The sequence below is a fragment of the Phascolarctos cinereus genome, unplaced genomic scaffold (genome assembly GCF_003287225.1).
Source record: "Phascolarctos cinereus isolate Bilbo 61053 unplaced genomic scaffold, phaCin_HiC Scaffold_5;HRSCAF=322, whole genome shotgun sequence".
NCBI classification, from domain to species: Eukaryota; Metazoa; Chordata; class Mammalia; order Diprotodontia; family Phascolarctidae; genus Phascolarctos; species Phascolarctos cinereus.
The window spans coordinates 77,421,922-77,438,518 of record NW_027555958.1 but is presented as its reverse complement, the minus strand read 5'-3'; the positions used below and the strand labels follow the sequence as shown (position 1 = coordinate 77,438,518).

The 16,597-nt window shown below is 42.3% G+C and overlaps 1 protein-coding gene across 7 annotated transcripts in view; it reads right to left on the bottom strand.

Annotated features, from left to right (window-relative positions):
• Positions 1-16,597, bottom strand: part of BCAR3 (BCAR3 adaptor protein, NSP family member) — a 314,683-nt gene that overhangs the window by 33,579 nt on the left and 264,507 nt on the right. For all 7 annotated transcript variants that reach the window (XM_078155007.1, XM_078155008.1, XM_020971978.2 and 4 more), the window contains one exon: positions 4,556-4,687. In XM_078155007.1, coding sequence (XP_078011133.1) covers positions 4,556-4,687 — 132 coding nt within the window. The remainder of the gene's footprint in view (positions 1-4,555; positions 4,688-16,597) is intronic.

Sequence of the window (16,597 nt, the reverse complement as noted above, 5' to 3'; positions counted from 1 at the left end):
ATTTTGGTATAAATGGGAGCCCCCTTGTTATCAATGACATCTTTGGAATATAGGCTTATATTTCTGAGTCAAAGGGCATGGACATTTTAGTCATTTCATTTACATAATTCCAAACTGCTTCCACTGAACCACTAGTTCCACCGACAATGCACCAACGTGCCTATCTTCCCACAACCCTGCCAACATTAACTATTCCCATCTCTTACCATCTTTGCCAATTTGCAATGTAGGGTTAATCCTCAGGCTTTGAACTTGGTTTCTTCTTGACTCCAGGCCTGGAGCTCTAATCACTGCACCACCTACCTGCCGTGAGCCATTCCCTAATTAATGAGCATCTTCTTTGTTTCCAATTCTTTGCTATCACAAAAAGTGCTGCTTTTGATGTACCAGTATTTTGGTATATATGGGAGCTTCCTTGTTATCAATGACATCTTTGGAATATAGGCTTATATTTCTGACTTTTCCCTTTGACTTGTAAGCTCTGGATTTTGGCTGTAACATTCCCAAGATTTTTCTTTTCTTTTTTCTTTTCTTTTTTTTCCCAAAAGGTGATGAGTGGATTCTCTTTACCTTCCTTTTGACCTGATTTCAATCAATCTAGGCAGTTTTCACGTATGACTTCTTGAAATATAGTGTCCAGAATTTTTAAACCATGGTTTTCAGAAAGTCTGGTGATTTTTTTTTGGCAAGGCAATTGGGGTTAAGTGACTTACCTAGGGTCACACAGTTAGTAAGTATAATGTGTTTGAGGCTGGATATGAACTCAGGTCCTCCTGACTCCAGGGCTGGTGCTCTATCCACTAATTCCAGTGATTCTTTAATTATCTTTCCTTGACATATTTTCCAGTTCTGTTACTTCTGATATCTTAATTTCCTTCTACTTTCTCAATAATTTGATTTTGTTCTCTTTTTCTCCTTCTTCTAACTATTTAATACAGTATGGAAAATTTATGGAAAATCCATTTTTTTTCCCTTTGAGAATTTCTTTGTAACTGTAACAGTTATTCTGGTCCTCTTGTGATTTACAGTAAGTTTATATACTGGTCAGTGTCTCCTTTGGTTTACTCTCATCTCTAGCTTTAGTTCCTGAATTGGGGCTTTGTGCCAGGGCAAGGCTCCACCCTTGCTGTGAGATGGTGAGATAGTTAGTCAAGCCCTGGGGTCCCAGTGCTCACAGGATTAGGCCTTCCTGGATTTTTGAGGTTCACAGCATTGGATCTTCAGGTCCTTCAATGGCATCCCCCTACAGAATTCCCTAATCCTACAGATAGGGAGACTGAGGTGCAGAGGGATTAAATGACTTGCCTAGAGTCACTAACAATGTTAATGGCAGAGCCAGCACTACAAAGAACCCAGATTTCCTGATACTCTGAATATACTTACTATTAAAACCCTACCCCCCCCAAAAAAACCCTATCAAATAAGGTCATTAAGTCCCCATATAGCCAATCTTCCCCGCAATATATTTGTATTTATTCATTAAATATGTCCCAATTACATATAAAGAAAATTTTTAACATTCATTTTTTAAAATTTTGAGTTCTAAAGTCTCTCCCTTCCTTTCTCCCTTCCTCCCTCTTTGAGAAGGCAAGCAATTTTATATCAATTATACATGTTAAGTCATGTAAAACATATTTCTATATTAGCCACATTGCAAAAGAAAACAGAAACTGGAAAAAACAACTCCAAGAAAAATAAAGAAAGTAAGAAAAAAAGTATGCTTCAATCTGTACTCAAGAGTTTATCAATTTTCCCACTTTGGAGGTGGTTAGCATTTTTCATCAAGAGTCCTTTGGAATTGTTTTAGATCATTGTCTTGATCAGAGTAGCTAAGTCTTTCACTTATTATCATTACGATATTGCATATAGCCAATCTTTTACCAAGTCCATTTCTATCTTCCCAACATCTCTTGCATATATCCCTTTTTCTCCACTTACATAGCCTGGCACATGCCCTCATCAACTTATACGTGGGCAACTATGATCAAGCTCTTCTAGGAAACATTTAATAAATGCTTCATGTATCTATCTGGCTGGTCTCCCTGCCTTGATTCTATCCCCACTCATGGTTATTACCCTACTCGGCTGCCAAAATGATCTTCCTAAAGCTTAGGTCTGACTCTGTCACCCCCACTACTCAATAAACACAAATGGTTCCCTATTACTTCCAGGATCAAGTATAAAATGCTTTGTTTGGCTTTTTTAAAGCCCTTCCCAATCTGGCCCATTCCTATCTTCCTAGTTTTTCCAATTTACTCCTTTACTCAAGTCCAGCTGCACTGCCCTTCCTCTTTCTCCACTGGGACACCCCTTGTCCAAATTCTGTGCCTTGGCATGGTTTATCTTCCATGTCAGTCAATGAATAAACATTTAGTAAATGTGACTGCTCTCAAGGAGCTTCCCAATGACTAGGGGAAGACAATAAGAAAAGGAAGCTAAAAGGTAGAGGTGGTGGGTGGGATGGGGGGAGGGCTGGGAAGGTACCAGACAAGAGGCATGGTACCAGACAAGAGAGGTCCCAAAGTAGTGCAGTCAGGTAGGACATGAGGAGCTGTTCTGAGCTAAGCTCCCTTCTTAAATGGAAGCTCTTCATTTTATTTTTGCATCTTCTCTTTACGTCCATCTCCTGGATTCTCTGGTTTCCTTCAAGACTGAGCTCATGGGCAGCTAGATGGCTCAGTGAATAGAGCTCTGACCTTGGAGTCAGGAGGACCTGAGTTCATATCCAGCCTCAGACACTTAACACTTACTAGCTGTATGACCCTGGGCAAGTCACTTAACCCCAATTGCCTCCCCAAAAAAAAAAAAGTCTGAGCTCAAATTCCACCAACTGCAGGAAGCCTTCCCTAGTCCTCCTCCACTGCTAGTGCCTTTCCTCTGGTGCTAACTTCCACTTACCACTGTATGTTATCTTGTATATACACAGTGTTCCTTCCCATCCATCCACCCACCATTAGAATGTTGAATTGCTCAATGGTAGGGACCCCAATATCCTCAGCACAGTGCTTGGCACATAGTAAGTCCTTAATAAATGCTTGTTGATCCCTGAGGTCCCTTCCAGCTCTGAGATTTTATATGATAATTTAGTTTTTCTCCAGAATTAGTCAAATTTATTACTGTTGAGTGTTTCAGTCACATCCAACTCTTTGTGATCCCATTTAGGGTTTTCTTGGCAAAGATACTGGAATGGTTTGCCATTTTCTTCTGTAACTTATTTTATAGATGAGGAAACTGAGGCAAACAGAAGTTAAGGGACTTCCCCAGGGTCACACAGCTAGTAAGTGTGTGAGGCCTGATTTAAACCCAGGTCTTCTTGATTCCAGGCCTGGCACTCTATCCATTGTGCCACTTAACTGTCCATGAGTTAGTCAAAAGGCATTTCCAATTGTTATGATGCCTTAGGATCACCATTAATGAACATCCATTATCTTTTTATTGAGATATTCAGTTTAGGTGGTATAATAAGGTAATTAGGTGGTTAAATGCATAGAGTACTGGGCTTGGAGTGAGAAAGGCCTAAGTTCAAATCTTGTCTCAAATACTTATTAACCAGGTGACCTTGGATATGTCATTTAACTGCTCTCTCAGTTTCATTGTCTGTAAAATAAGGGATTTAGACTCGATAATCTCCAAGATCCCTTCTGGCTCTAAATCTATGATCTTATACATGTAAGAGTTTGTTGTATAAGGCATAACTAAGTAACTTTTTTTTGTGATGGTGTTTGTGGCATAGGTTACAAAAGTCATATCACTGTCACAAATTATAAAAAATGCAGAAGAGTCCTTAGACACCACCCATTGGTCCAAGAGAAGTAACTGTTAGTTTCAGGAAGAACACAAAATAGCTGCTTTAAAGTAGTGTCTTTGTTAGTGCGAAAAATGTCTACCATATGTGTGTGTGTGTGTGTGTGTGTGTATTTAAGATTCAGAGCTGAATACATCTACACACATATATTTATATATCTCTATTTCTATCCATCTCTACCTATAGAGATAGAGATTTGGATATCTGCATATCTTTATGTAGATATCTATATCTATCACTATATATATCTTTATATATATTATATGTATATATTATAGATGTTATATATCTATACATCTATATCTATCTACATCTATGTATATATCTATTGCATATATAAAACATACATATACATACCTTTGTGTATGTATATTACATATATGCATACATACATATGAATAAAAATAAAAATACTTCCTTTTTTTTTTTTTTAATCACAATCAGGCTCTGTTTACCAAGTTCTCAGAGTGAGCTAAAACCGAAATGGACTTTGAATTTCTGACCCCGACACTTCCCTATGGTTGCTTTATAGAAAAGGGTGTGTTGAGTAAACAGTACATTGCACATGATGCAGATTGTCCAGCTGGAATCTCTTTTGTTTTAACCACACAGGAACTCCTACGAGGTCTCAGAATGTAGTAGCTTGAAGTAGCTCAGCTGGACATTTGCCTGGGAAAGTCTACCTTCTCTGTTTGCTCTGAAGTGGAGAAAGAGACAGAGAGACAAGAAAGGTCTGGAAACAAGAGATACCTGTCGAGGAATGCGCCCGTGATACCAGGCATGACTGCGTAAGTCTTCGCCACTGAGCTGCAGCTCTTCCTCCAGCTCCTTCTTCAGCAGCTTCTCTGGGGTCCTGTCCATAATGTGTCTTTCTTTGGAGAACTGCAATAAAAGGCATCAGCGGTGACTTTGCTTTCCCTAAACCACTCATCCCACCTGGCACGTTATACCCCACGGCCCACGGGCTGGCCGCGTGCTTCAATAGCCAAGCTAGCACTTGCTAAAACTTCAGTTTAGTTCAGGTCGAGGAACCCAGATAAAAGTGTCAGTCCACCGTGACCTTTCATTCTGCCAACCACTAACGTGTCATAAAAATGTCATCTCTGCATGGGGAACATGGCAGGAAATCCTGCCAATGTCCTTGCTTTAGTCAGCTGGCTGAGGAGGCAGGTACCTTTAATACCATCTGGAGTCCAGCAGGAGGGGCCCAGGTAGACTTAAAAGGTGGCTGCTGCAGGTAGGGCCTGTCTGGCACGTTCCGTTAAGGATCAGGTTCCTCTGTGATTTTCTCATTTTACCTCATAATGACACCGGAGGAGGAAACAGTATAGTACTTAGTAAGAGGACCTGGGTTCAAATCCTATCTCCAGTATTTACTACCTGAGTAACTTCCAGCAAGTCATTTAACCTCCACAGGCCTCAGTTTCTCCATCTATAAAATAAGGGGGGCTGGCCTAGATGGTCTCTGAGGTACTTTCCAGCTCTTGATCAATGATCCTCTGACCTCTTTTGGCTTCATGCTGGCAGAGGCGAATTATTCTGAATGTGAGAAGACAATGTTTCCAGGCATAGTTCTGAATCCTCAATCATCCAGAATGTTTAACCAAACTTGGAAATTTGTTAGATGGGAATGTTCTAAAATGCTGGTGCAACAGATTTTCTGGCTCTAAAGAAAGGAAGTTCACTAATGGTTCACCAGAATCACAATATTATACTCCCAAAATAAATATCTACAAGCCTGGAAAGGCTTGGAGAATTGCTGAAGTGGTAAGCATTCATTAAGCACCTACTATGTGCTAGGAACAGGGGGCCCAGACACAAACATTAACTCCTCAAAGAGCTCACTAGAAAAGTAAGAGAACTTATATTCTCTCTGGAGGCGGAAGGGATGAAGTACAATTCTCTTTCTTTTCAAGGAAGGAAAAGGAAACCCAATGAGGAGCAATCATTTGGCCATGGTTACTGATGTCCTCAGCATCTGTGTCAGGAATCAAACCACTTCCTCTGATTTCAAGTCTGGTCTCTTGCTGCTATTTGGTATGTGTAGGTGAGGGGAATTACACCCAAGTTCTTCATCACTCAAGAAAATGCTGTAACCCTACACGTGGAATCTTAGCCTACTCCTTGAATGCATGCTGGTCTATATCCTGGACCAATTCAAGAGGAGACATCTCAGCCTGGGAGGACAGATGAGAGGTAGAAATCAACAGAGAGGAAAAAGTCACATGTGTTGGCCACACAGGATATGTTTGGGTCTAACTTAGAGGCCCTGGAAAGCTGGCTATTCTGCATTCGTAAATGTGAAATAATAATAATTATAAATAGTAGCCAGCATGGTAGTGGATAGAGAACTGGTCTGGAGCCAGGAAGTCCCAGCTCTGACACATACTAGCTGTGTGACCTTGGGTAGGTCATAATCCTTCAGTCCTCTGGGCAACCCTCTAAGACAGGGGTCCATGAATTTGTTTTTAATAACTACATTTCAATAGAATTGTCTTCATTTGTAATCCTACATATTTTATTTTGCCCATTATAAAACATTGTTCTGAGAGGGGTCCATAGGTTTTCACCAGGCTTCCACAGGGGTCTGAGACACACACAAAAAAGATTAGGAATCTCTTCTTTAGGAGCAGCTAGATGGCGTAATGAATACAGCACTGGCCCTGGAGTCAGGAGGACCTGAGTACAAATGTGGCCTCAGACACATGATACTCACTAGCTGTGTGCCCCTGGGGCAAGTCACTTAACTCCCTTTTTCCTTGCCAAAGAAAAAAAAGAAGAATCTCTCCTTTAAGGTAATGTGGGTAAGAGTGAGTCTCTTCACTGGGAATTCATTATATCAATGAAATCATCACTCGAATCCAAAATGGCAATAGTATAACCACTAACATTTCTCTAATGCTTTAAAATGTATAAAGCATTTTCTTCACAGCCACCCCAGGAATGCAGCAATGTATTATCAGCCCCATGTTAGAAGAGGAAACTGAGGCTCGTGGTCATAGAGATAGCCAGGATTGAGACCCAAATCTCCTTGGTGCCCACAGAATGAACAGCTGCTTTCAAGGTTTACCAGACCACCAACTTCTTACAATCCAAATCCTCCCAAAGAATCTCTCAAACAGTCATGGATAATCAACACATAGAGTTCATTTTCTCTACTCCAGGAGATATTTGTAAAAGTGCCTGGTACATAGTGGGCTTTTCATAAATACCTGTTCCCCTTCCCCCACCTCTGGGAAAAAGAAATTAAGGGAAGATCATGGCATCTCTTTGAAAAGTTCACCGGGGGCAGCTAGGTGGCGCAGTGGATTCAGCACCGGCCCTGAAGTCAGGAGGACCTGAGTTCAAATGCGACCTCAGACCCAACACTTGACATTTACTAGCTGTGTGACCTTGGGCAAGTCACTTAACCCCAATTGCCTAAAAGCCAAAAATAAAAATAAAAATGAAAAGTTCACCCGTCTGTCTTTAGGGTAACCCCATACCTAGGCAGTCCTGGTTAAAGACCTCAGAAGTAGGAGATGCCATGCCTTGCTTCAATGTTCTTTTCCACAGCATGATCTCCCATTCAGCCCTGCATTTCAGGCCCCCTACAATCTGGCTCCATCTAAACTCTCCAAGTATTTGAATGCTGTCCTCCACCATCTTCTGGTTCCCCAAAATGCAGGATTTCTTCCATCTCCCACTTTCCTATATTTACCCAAGACCCCATCTGGAATGCACTCCCTCCCTCCTCATCTTTGCCTCTTCAGTATCCTTATCTTCCTTCAAGGCATCGTCCAGAGACTCCTCTCCCCCTCTTCTCTAAACCTTTCCCAGAGCCTCCCCAGTTGTTAGGGTTTTTCCGTCTAATAGCATTATGGGTAGTTGAGTCTTTTGTGTTCAGTTAGAACATAAGCTTCTTGAGGGAAGGGGCTGTTTCCCCTGGCAGAGCTCCTGGCCCCCCAAAAAGCCTAAATAAACATTTATTGAACTGAACTGAATCATTCTACATGTAAAATTCCAGCCCTTAGTGGTTCATTCAGTAAGCACTTACCATATTTACTTGCATATTGCTACTCTGGGGATCTTCTTCCCCTGTTTTTGAAGAGGTAATTTCCTCCTGACAGCCCACTCCTACTTATGCCTCCTCACAGCATTTTATGGAACTGGCTTCGGCAAAATTTACCCACTTGTGTACACACTTAATCAATGTCGGTCTAACGAATGAATCAAGGTTATTACTGGCTGTTCCTGTTGGATTGGGAACGAGTAGTAAGATTTCTGACTCTCAGGGTTTTCTCCAACAAGGATGATGTGATATGTTTTCACAGCAGCTGCCATGGAAGATACTGTTTTGTCTGCTTCCCTGATAACAGTCTGAAATCTTGGTAATGGTGTGTTCTTTTGTGCTCCTGTTGGTAATAGGAAAGCAACTACTCCCTGCTTGCTGGTTTTTTTTCCCTAGGAAAATAGTATATACAATTCCTAGCTATCTATAGATATATCTGAGCTAGTTGCTTGGCCCCAGAAGACAGAATTAAAATGGGCAGAAATTGCAATGAGGCCAGGCATGGTAACAAACACTTGCAGTCCTTGTTACTGGGGAGTCAGAGGCTAGGGGGTTGCTTGCATTTGGGAATTTGGAGGTGTAGAAGGAAGAAAGCTGATTAGGTGTCCATGTTAAGTCCAATACTAATATGGTGAGCCCCAGGAGCAGAGGGACCCCGCTAGGTTGCCGGAGGAGCAGACAACTAGCCCAGGAAAACAATTAGTATTGGGATTGGGCCCATGAGTGGCTGCAGAACAGGGACTGGGTTTCTGTTTGTTAAGTTTTATCCATTCTTTGTATCCCCAAGTATTTAGAACAGTGCCTGGCACAAAAGAAGTGCTTAATAAATTCTTATTGATTAAAAAACAATAAGGAAATTGAAAATCAGTGACACCATTCTACTTTGAGGATGGTGAATTTTACAGTTTTAAAAAAGCTGAGATGGGTGTGCTAAAGATGAGTTTGGAAGCATTGCTACCAGTTTCCCCTTCTGCAGGGAGCCCCCTCTCATCTCTGCTTCTGCAAGGAGGGCCCCCCATCTCTGTTTCTACAGGGAGCCCCTCTCCCATCTCCACTTCTACAGGAAAGGCCCCCCTTCCCTCCCTGCTGCAGGGAGCTCCCTCCCATCTCTGCTTCTGCAGGGAGAGAGCCTGTCTCCCCTTCTGCAGGGAGCCTCCCCTACACCAGCCCCCTCATCTCTGCTTTACTTCCTCAGGATCTGATAGATTTGTAGCTGACAGCAGTGGAACAAGGAAAGGCAATTTTTATAAATGGAGAACTTGACAGAGAAGCAAAAAGAACAGGAAACAGTAGGTGTCCTGTGCTCCAGTGCCCTGCTTCTAACACCAAAGGCAGATGCATGGGGCTAGAACTTACACCAGGTTTGTCAGGCAGCTGCAGCTGTACTCTAGGAGAGAAACTGCAATTCTACTTTAACTTTAATTGGACGGTAAAGGAACAATTTGGTCCTAGTCTGTTACTCTAGAAACCAAACACTCATGGTCTGCTACTTTTAGGCTCTGGGGATACAAAGGGCATCTACAGGAAAGAGCTGGGCTTGGAGTCACAAAGACCTGAATGGTTAAGAATTCTCTCTGCTACCCTGAAATTACTTTGTATATATTTCATATTAATAACCTATGCATTCTACGTATATGTATAAAGCTCTAGGAAGAGGACGTTAGGTGGCATAATAGATAGAGCACCAGGCTCGGAGTCAGGAAGACCCAAGCTCAAACCTGGCCTCAGATACTGGCTACCTGTGTGACCCTGGGCAAGTTGCATCTGTTTGCCTCAGTTTCCCCATCTGAAAAATGGGGATAACAATAGCACCTACCTCCTAAGGCTGTGAGGATCAAATGACAGTGTTTATAAAATGCTTAGCACAGCGCCTGGCACTTAGCAGGTGCTATATAAATGTTAGTAGGGAGGAGGAGGAGGAGGAGGAGGAGGATGGAGAGGAGGATGATGAGGATGATGCCATTTAAGGGGAAGGATTTTCTTTGCCGGGGGGGGTCATAGAATCATAGATTTAGGTCTGCAAGGGACGTTAGAGATCAGTAGGACCAGCCCCTTCATTTTGCAGATGAGGAAACTTGAGTCCCAGAGAGGCCAGGGTCCGACTGCTTTTTGTTGTTGTTGAGTCATTTCAGTCACGTCCAACTCTTCCTGACCCCGTCTGTGGTTTACTTGGCTACTAGAGTGGTTTGCCATTTCCTTCTCCAGTTCATTTTACAGATGAGGAAATTAAGGCAAACAGGGCAAAGTGACTTGTTCAGGCTCCCACAGCACAGCTAGGGTCTGAAGCCAGATTTGAATTCACAAAGATGAGTCTTCCTGACCCCAGGACCAGCACTCTGACTCCACTGCACCACAGTATCCTTTGCAACCCCAGTACCTTGCACTTCATAATAAATGAATACACGCTTGCTGAAATTCAAATGAATTGCTTTACATCCACTCTCACCAAAACATTCAGAAACTCTGTGTGAGCTTCTCTTGAGGAGACTGTAGGATTGTAGGATGGGAGTTGGGGCGGGGGGGGGGGTGAGAAGGAAAGAGAGGAGGCTAGCTCTCTTCTGCTTCCTCTATTATCATCTCATTCTCACCTTTTCTAATGGAAACAGTCAACAAGCATTTATTAAGAGCTTACTATGTGGCCCTGTGCTAAGCAGTTAGCAATGGTCCTGAAAATGTTTTATATAATTGTACATGTATAACCTATATCTGATTGCTTACCATCGAAGGGAGGGAGGAGAGGATGGAAGGAGGGATAGATGGAATTTGGAATTCAAAACTTTAAATAAAAATGTTTTTTTTAAAAAATTAGGAAAAAAAAGAAAGAAAGACAAAAAGACAGAAATGGTCCCAAAGACAAGCTGCTATCAGGCAGCTAGGCTAGGAACTATAAATGGGATCCAGTAACACAGAGAACTCCCAGACGAGAAAACTCTGCCTACCAGTGGAGGTCCAGCTCCTTTCTGCAAATCAAAGAGTTTTCTTGCCCAGGGTCACTGAGCTGCTAGTATTCTTTTCTATTGTGTATTACTCTAATTTACTTTTCCAAACTCAGTGTATTCTATGCATGAGAGAGGCACTGGAGCAGATGTAGTATGCAACTCTGAATAGGGTGGGTCTTGCCTAGCACAGGAATTGCCTCCCAGCCTACAAACTTCCCCTCTCCCTGAGCTTTACCACCAACACACGGCAGCTGTCCTGCACATCTCCCTCCCGAGGAAGTGAGCTCTACAATTTGGTGGTGGTGACTGTTGTTGTTTTAAATCAAGCATGGCTCCAGACTTTTATCTGCTTTATTCTGGGGGATTAAGTCATCACGTGACTATCATTAGAAATAGATGCAAGATATAAATGAAAGATTTGAAAGAGATGTGAACCAGTCAAGTGAACAAGCATTTATTCTGCACCTTCTCTGGGCTAAGGGACAGCTAGGTGGCAGAGAGGGTAGAGTGCTGGCTTTCCTGGAATCAGGAAGACTCCTCTTTTGGTCAAATTCAGCCTCTGATACTTACTAGCAAGTCACTTAACTCTGTTTGCCTCAGTTTCCTTATCTGTAAAAATGAGCTGGAGAAGGAAATGGCAAAGCACTCAAGTATCTTTGCCAAGAAAACCCCAAATGGAATCATGAAGAGTCACATACAATTGAAAAAACACACTGAACAACTAGGCTAAGTGCTGGAGACAAAAGGTAAGGCAAAGAGAGGCCCTGCCCTCAAGGAGCTGAGTCTAAAGGGGAAGCAATATATAAACAATTACATCCGCATAAGATACAGACAAGATAAATAGGGGATAATCAAGAGATGGAGGGTACTAGCATTAAGGGGAATGTTCTAGGTCAAATATCCCCCTAAATTGGACATGTAAGAAGTCTGGTTGGGAGGCAGTCGGTCAATGAGTATTTATTAAGCACCTACTATGTGCCAGGCACTGTGTCACATTCAGAGGACACAAAAAGAGGCAAAAGACAGTGCCTGACCTCAAGGAGCTTACAGTGTAGTGGTGCTGCCAGGGAAAAGTCATGGACAGGGCAGCTAGATGGCACAGTGGATAAAGCAGCAGCCCTGGAGTCAGGAGGACCTGAGTTCAAATCCGGCCTCAGACCAGACACTTGACAGTTACTAGCTGTATGACCCTGGGCAAGTCACTTAACCCCAATTGCCTCGCAAAAAAAAAAAAGGTCACGGACCTTTATGTGCTAAAGTTGGAGTAAGTTCAAAACTTGACCCAAGTTCAAATCCTGGCTCTGCCACTTACTAGTTTTGCTGTCTTATTCAAGTCTCTTAACTTCTCAGTGCCTCATACATGAAATGAAAAGGTTGGTCCCTTCTAGCTCTAAGTCAATGGTCCTAAAAGTCTGTGTGTGTGTTTTTTTTTCAACAGTAGGAATAACATAGAAACACCACATCTCTGTGTGTGGCAATGTCTTCAGTTCCATTGCATCTAACCTCAAATAGCGAGGAGCCATTAAATTAATTAGCTGGCCCCATTACCTTCTAGGACTACTTAAATTTATCTTACACTGTCACTGGCTGCAGCAATCAAAGATGGGATCATAGGACCATAAACTTAGAAGGAGGCCTTAGAGGCCACTGAGCCCAACCTCCCATTATTTGACTGATGAGGAAATTAAGGCAGACAGAAGGTAAATGACTTACTCAAAGTCACACAGCTCGTAAGTGTCTGATGTAGGATTTGAACCCAGGTTTCCCTGACTCTTGTACCTAACCAACACATAACATTGCTACAAATTAATATATCAGCAAATCATGAGAGGGTGTAAAGCTAACATTTTGCCAAAAGTTGAAGAACATAGGCTTGAAAATTAGAAGCTAGTGACAAAAAGGTTAGACATGGGAACCAATTCCCTTCCTGATTTCTCCATAACTAACAATTGCAGAGCCCTTTATTTTCTTCATTAGTTTTTTCCTTACAAATGTTTTCTTATGTGAATCTACTCACCTCTTTCCTATTGTCATTACTTTTAGTTAATACCAGCAGCCAGGATGGGCATGGGAGCAGGGCAAAGAAACCTGCCACAATATAAGGTGAGCCCTACCCCAGAAAGATCAAAAAAAGGAAGATGAGCCATAGGTATAAAAATATTTAGAGCAGATCTTTTCATGGTAGCAAAGAACTAGAAATTAAAAGAGTGTTCATCAACTGGGGAATGGCTAAACAAGATGTGGCATGTGAATGTCATAGAACATTAGTGTGCTGTAAGAAATGATGAAGGGGACAATTTCAGAGAAACCTGGGGAAGAACTATATGAACTGATGCAGAGTGAAGTGAGCAGAACCAGGAGAATAATTTATATTGTGAAGACAGACAGCTTTGCAAGACTTAAGAATTCTGATCAATGCCAATGACCAGCCATGTTTCCAGGGGACAAAGGATAAAGCAAGCCACCTGCCTCCTGACAGGGAGTCGATGAACTCCAGATACAGAATGAGACATTTTTGTATATGACAAATGTGGGAATTTGTTTTGCTTAATTATGCACATATTACATAGAGTTTTGGTTTTATTTTTTGTTTTTCCAATAGGGGAGGAGTGAAAGGGAGAGAAAATAAATGCTTGTTTACTGAAGAAATGAAATAAAAAATTTAAATGCTTAAAAATGTTTATAAAATGTTGTTATTGTTGTTCAGTCATTTTTCAGTTGTGCCTGACTTTTCATGACCGCATTTGGGGTTTTCTTGACAAAGATACTGGAGTGCTTTACCATTTCCTTCTCCAGCTCATTTTTATAGATGAGAAACTGAGGCAAGCAGATTGATTGTGGATCTGTTATGTGGAGGACTGGACTAGTTAAGTCTGAATAAGTTCATCACCAATCTTTTATGATCAAGGCTTGTGCCTTTTTCAACCACAGCGTCTCCTCCAAGGTGCAGAAGGGTTGCTAATTTTCATTAGTGGCAGGAGGCCCCATCCTGGGAAAAATCACAGATCCTAGAAATGCTGAAGTGTTTAAGGGTTAATCAAGAACAGACCTCACTCTCACAAGCCAGGAAGAGCTCTGGGGGTGGGTGAATAATGACCATCAAATTGGACTCAACTGATCCAAAACAATAGAGACACGGACAGGGAAAGGAAACACAATTCGAAATTTCCCATCCTAAGGTATTTACTAGGGGTTGGGGGTGGGGAGCCACTTAGCCAGAGGAAAAGACTAATCCCAGAGAAAGAGGCCCCATGTTCTGGGTAAGGTCTTGCTGTTGCTGAAACATTCTTGGTTAGCTTCTTTATGAAGACCCCAAGAGGAATCCCTCCTCAGAGTACCTGGGTCCTCGGTAAACTAGAAGGAACAGGGAGGCTAAGGCTATTATACAGATCAGAGGTGTGTTAATAGGAATGGATTGTGTCAGTAGGATGGCCTTTGCTATGGGAGATCTTCAGCCCCTGGAGGACTGATATTCTGAGAATTCAGCCCAGGTCTGGGTGTTGAACATTTTGAAAATGATCAAAAAGAAGAATCCGCTCCTCTAATAAGTCTTCTTGACCAGGAGAGGTGCTACAATGTCCGCCCCTATCCCAATGCCACCCTCTGGCATTAGGGAATCCTAAATGCCCTTTACCTACAGCAGTATATAAGCCCATAGTGTACCTGGAAAAAGCACTGTATTTGAGGAAGCACAGGATTTGGGTTCAAATCCTGCCTCTGACACATACTGTCTGTCTAACCTTAGTTAAGTCACGTTCTGAGTTTCCCTTCTCCTTGACTTCTCCTCCCCAGCTACCCAGAGCTAATGAGGGAGGTGGATGGGAAAAGCCCTGAGTGGAGGTCCTCTTCTCACTCATTCCACTTTCCTCTAACCCTATATCCCCACTGTGGTATACAAGTTGGAAAAGGTGTGCAAGATGGCTTCTCATATGGCTTCAATGAGCTGGGAACCACCATCCATAATTCTTCAGGTAAAATGGAAGACCACCATTCTTCATGATCTGTACCATTACTGAATGCTAAGGACCTTACCAGGATCTACGCTGCCATCACGCTTTCCAGACCCCTCTACACTACCATCTGAACTGTCTGTGCATCCTAACAACCCCTGGGCCTTGCCATCCAACCTGCCACAGAACCCTTATGCCTTCTAAACCTCTCCCTCCACCTCTCCTATGTCTTTCCCCAATTCCAGTATGATCTCCTTGAAGGCAGAAACTGTCTCACTTTTTTCTATCTGTAGCCTCAGCACTTATCAACAGTGCTTGTCACATAGTAAGCACTTATAATAAGGGCTTTTTCATTCATTCATCCATAAATGAGGGGATTAGACTATGATTTCCATTATCTTCTCACCTATCCCCATGAGGCCTACTGTCCACTTGTTCTATGGGTCAGGGCTGGTCTCATCTTACTGACTCCATCTTCCAAAAAAACCCTTAAAGTCAGTTTTGCATCTTGAAACAGAGCAAGCCTAGTCCTAACAAAGCCTGAACAGCCTAAATACTAATGATTATTAGAAAGCACACTTGAGGTGGGGTGGGAGTACGTGGAACAATGCCAAGGGAGTGTGAATTCCACTGCCAAGACAATCTACATGCTGGGAACAGAGTAAATGCTGACATTTCAACAGCTCTAAGAGAGAGAGAAAATCCAATTTCTAGCCAGAAAAAAAAATCCACTCTAGTATCTCATCTTGTGAGAAGGCTATGCATAGAAATGAAATTAAAGTATGGATTTAAAATTAGGCATGCAGTCAGGATTTTTTTTTTAATCACAGGGGATTGCTGTTAATAAATCAACCCCACGATTAGACTATCTGGGCACACAGGCAATGTGGAGGCAGTGAGTGGATCTGTCAGAAACCAACCATGTCCCAAATGGAGGCTTGAAATGATTTACATATGAAAGACAGTCTGGAGGATTAAAGCAAGATGCCATCAGCATGATAACATATATTTGTTTTATTCCTCCCCCTCCCATGTAAGAGAAATGTCTCAGAGCTGCAGAGTATAAAAGCTGCCAAAGCAAAGAAAAAAACAGAAAAAAAAGATGATAAAAATGCATTCAGGGATCTGGCCTAGATAAAAGAAATACCCAGAAGTAGAGTGGGAATTACTCAGTGGTGAATGCTGAGAATCATAATAAGGGTAAAACAGGTCTCTTTTCCTTAAGGAGTTTGGAGTTTAGCTTGAGATCAGGGAGTGGGAGAGGAAATCATAAATAACAATATGTTAGCTTATGGTAGGTATTAAGAGAATAATACAAACAATTAAAAAAAACACACAGGCTAGGTAGGCAAGGTGCCCTGGGAAAAGCCAGCTAATTTCATAGGATAATAGGACTCTAGATTTAGGGTCAGAATAGACCTTCAAGATTATCTAGTCCAGGGATGGGGAACCCGTGGCCTTAAGGCCACATGAATCTGTTTGGTCAGTCGACAAGCCTCACTTGAGGACCTAAAGGCCACATGTGGCCTCAAAGCCACGGGTTCCCCACCACTGAAGTCCATCGCCTTCTTTGGTGGAGTCACAATTGGCAAATGACAGTTCTTAGTTGTGTGAAGGAAAGCGTGGAAGAACTCATTCTCTCATTCACCAGGCTCCAGCCAGTACAGAGATGGTCCCCAGGTGGGTCACTAGAATGAAAAAGTAGCTCTTTGGTATGAATACATAGTGCCTCCTCTGGGGCTACTCCCCCAGCTAGGCACTCACAGGATGAGATCATCAGAGGATGGCTCACTATTTCTTCCCACAGTGCTTTAAAGGTGATCCTGAGGGGTTGGATTGCTAATACTATCAT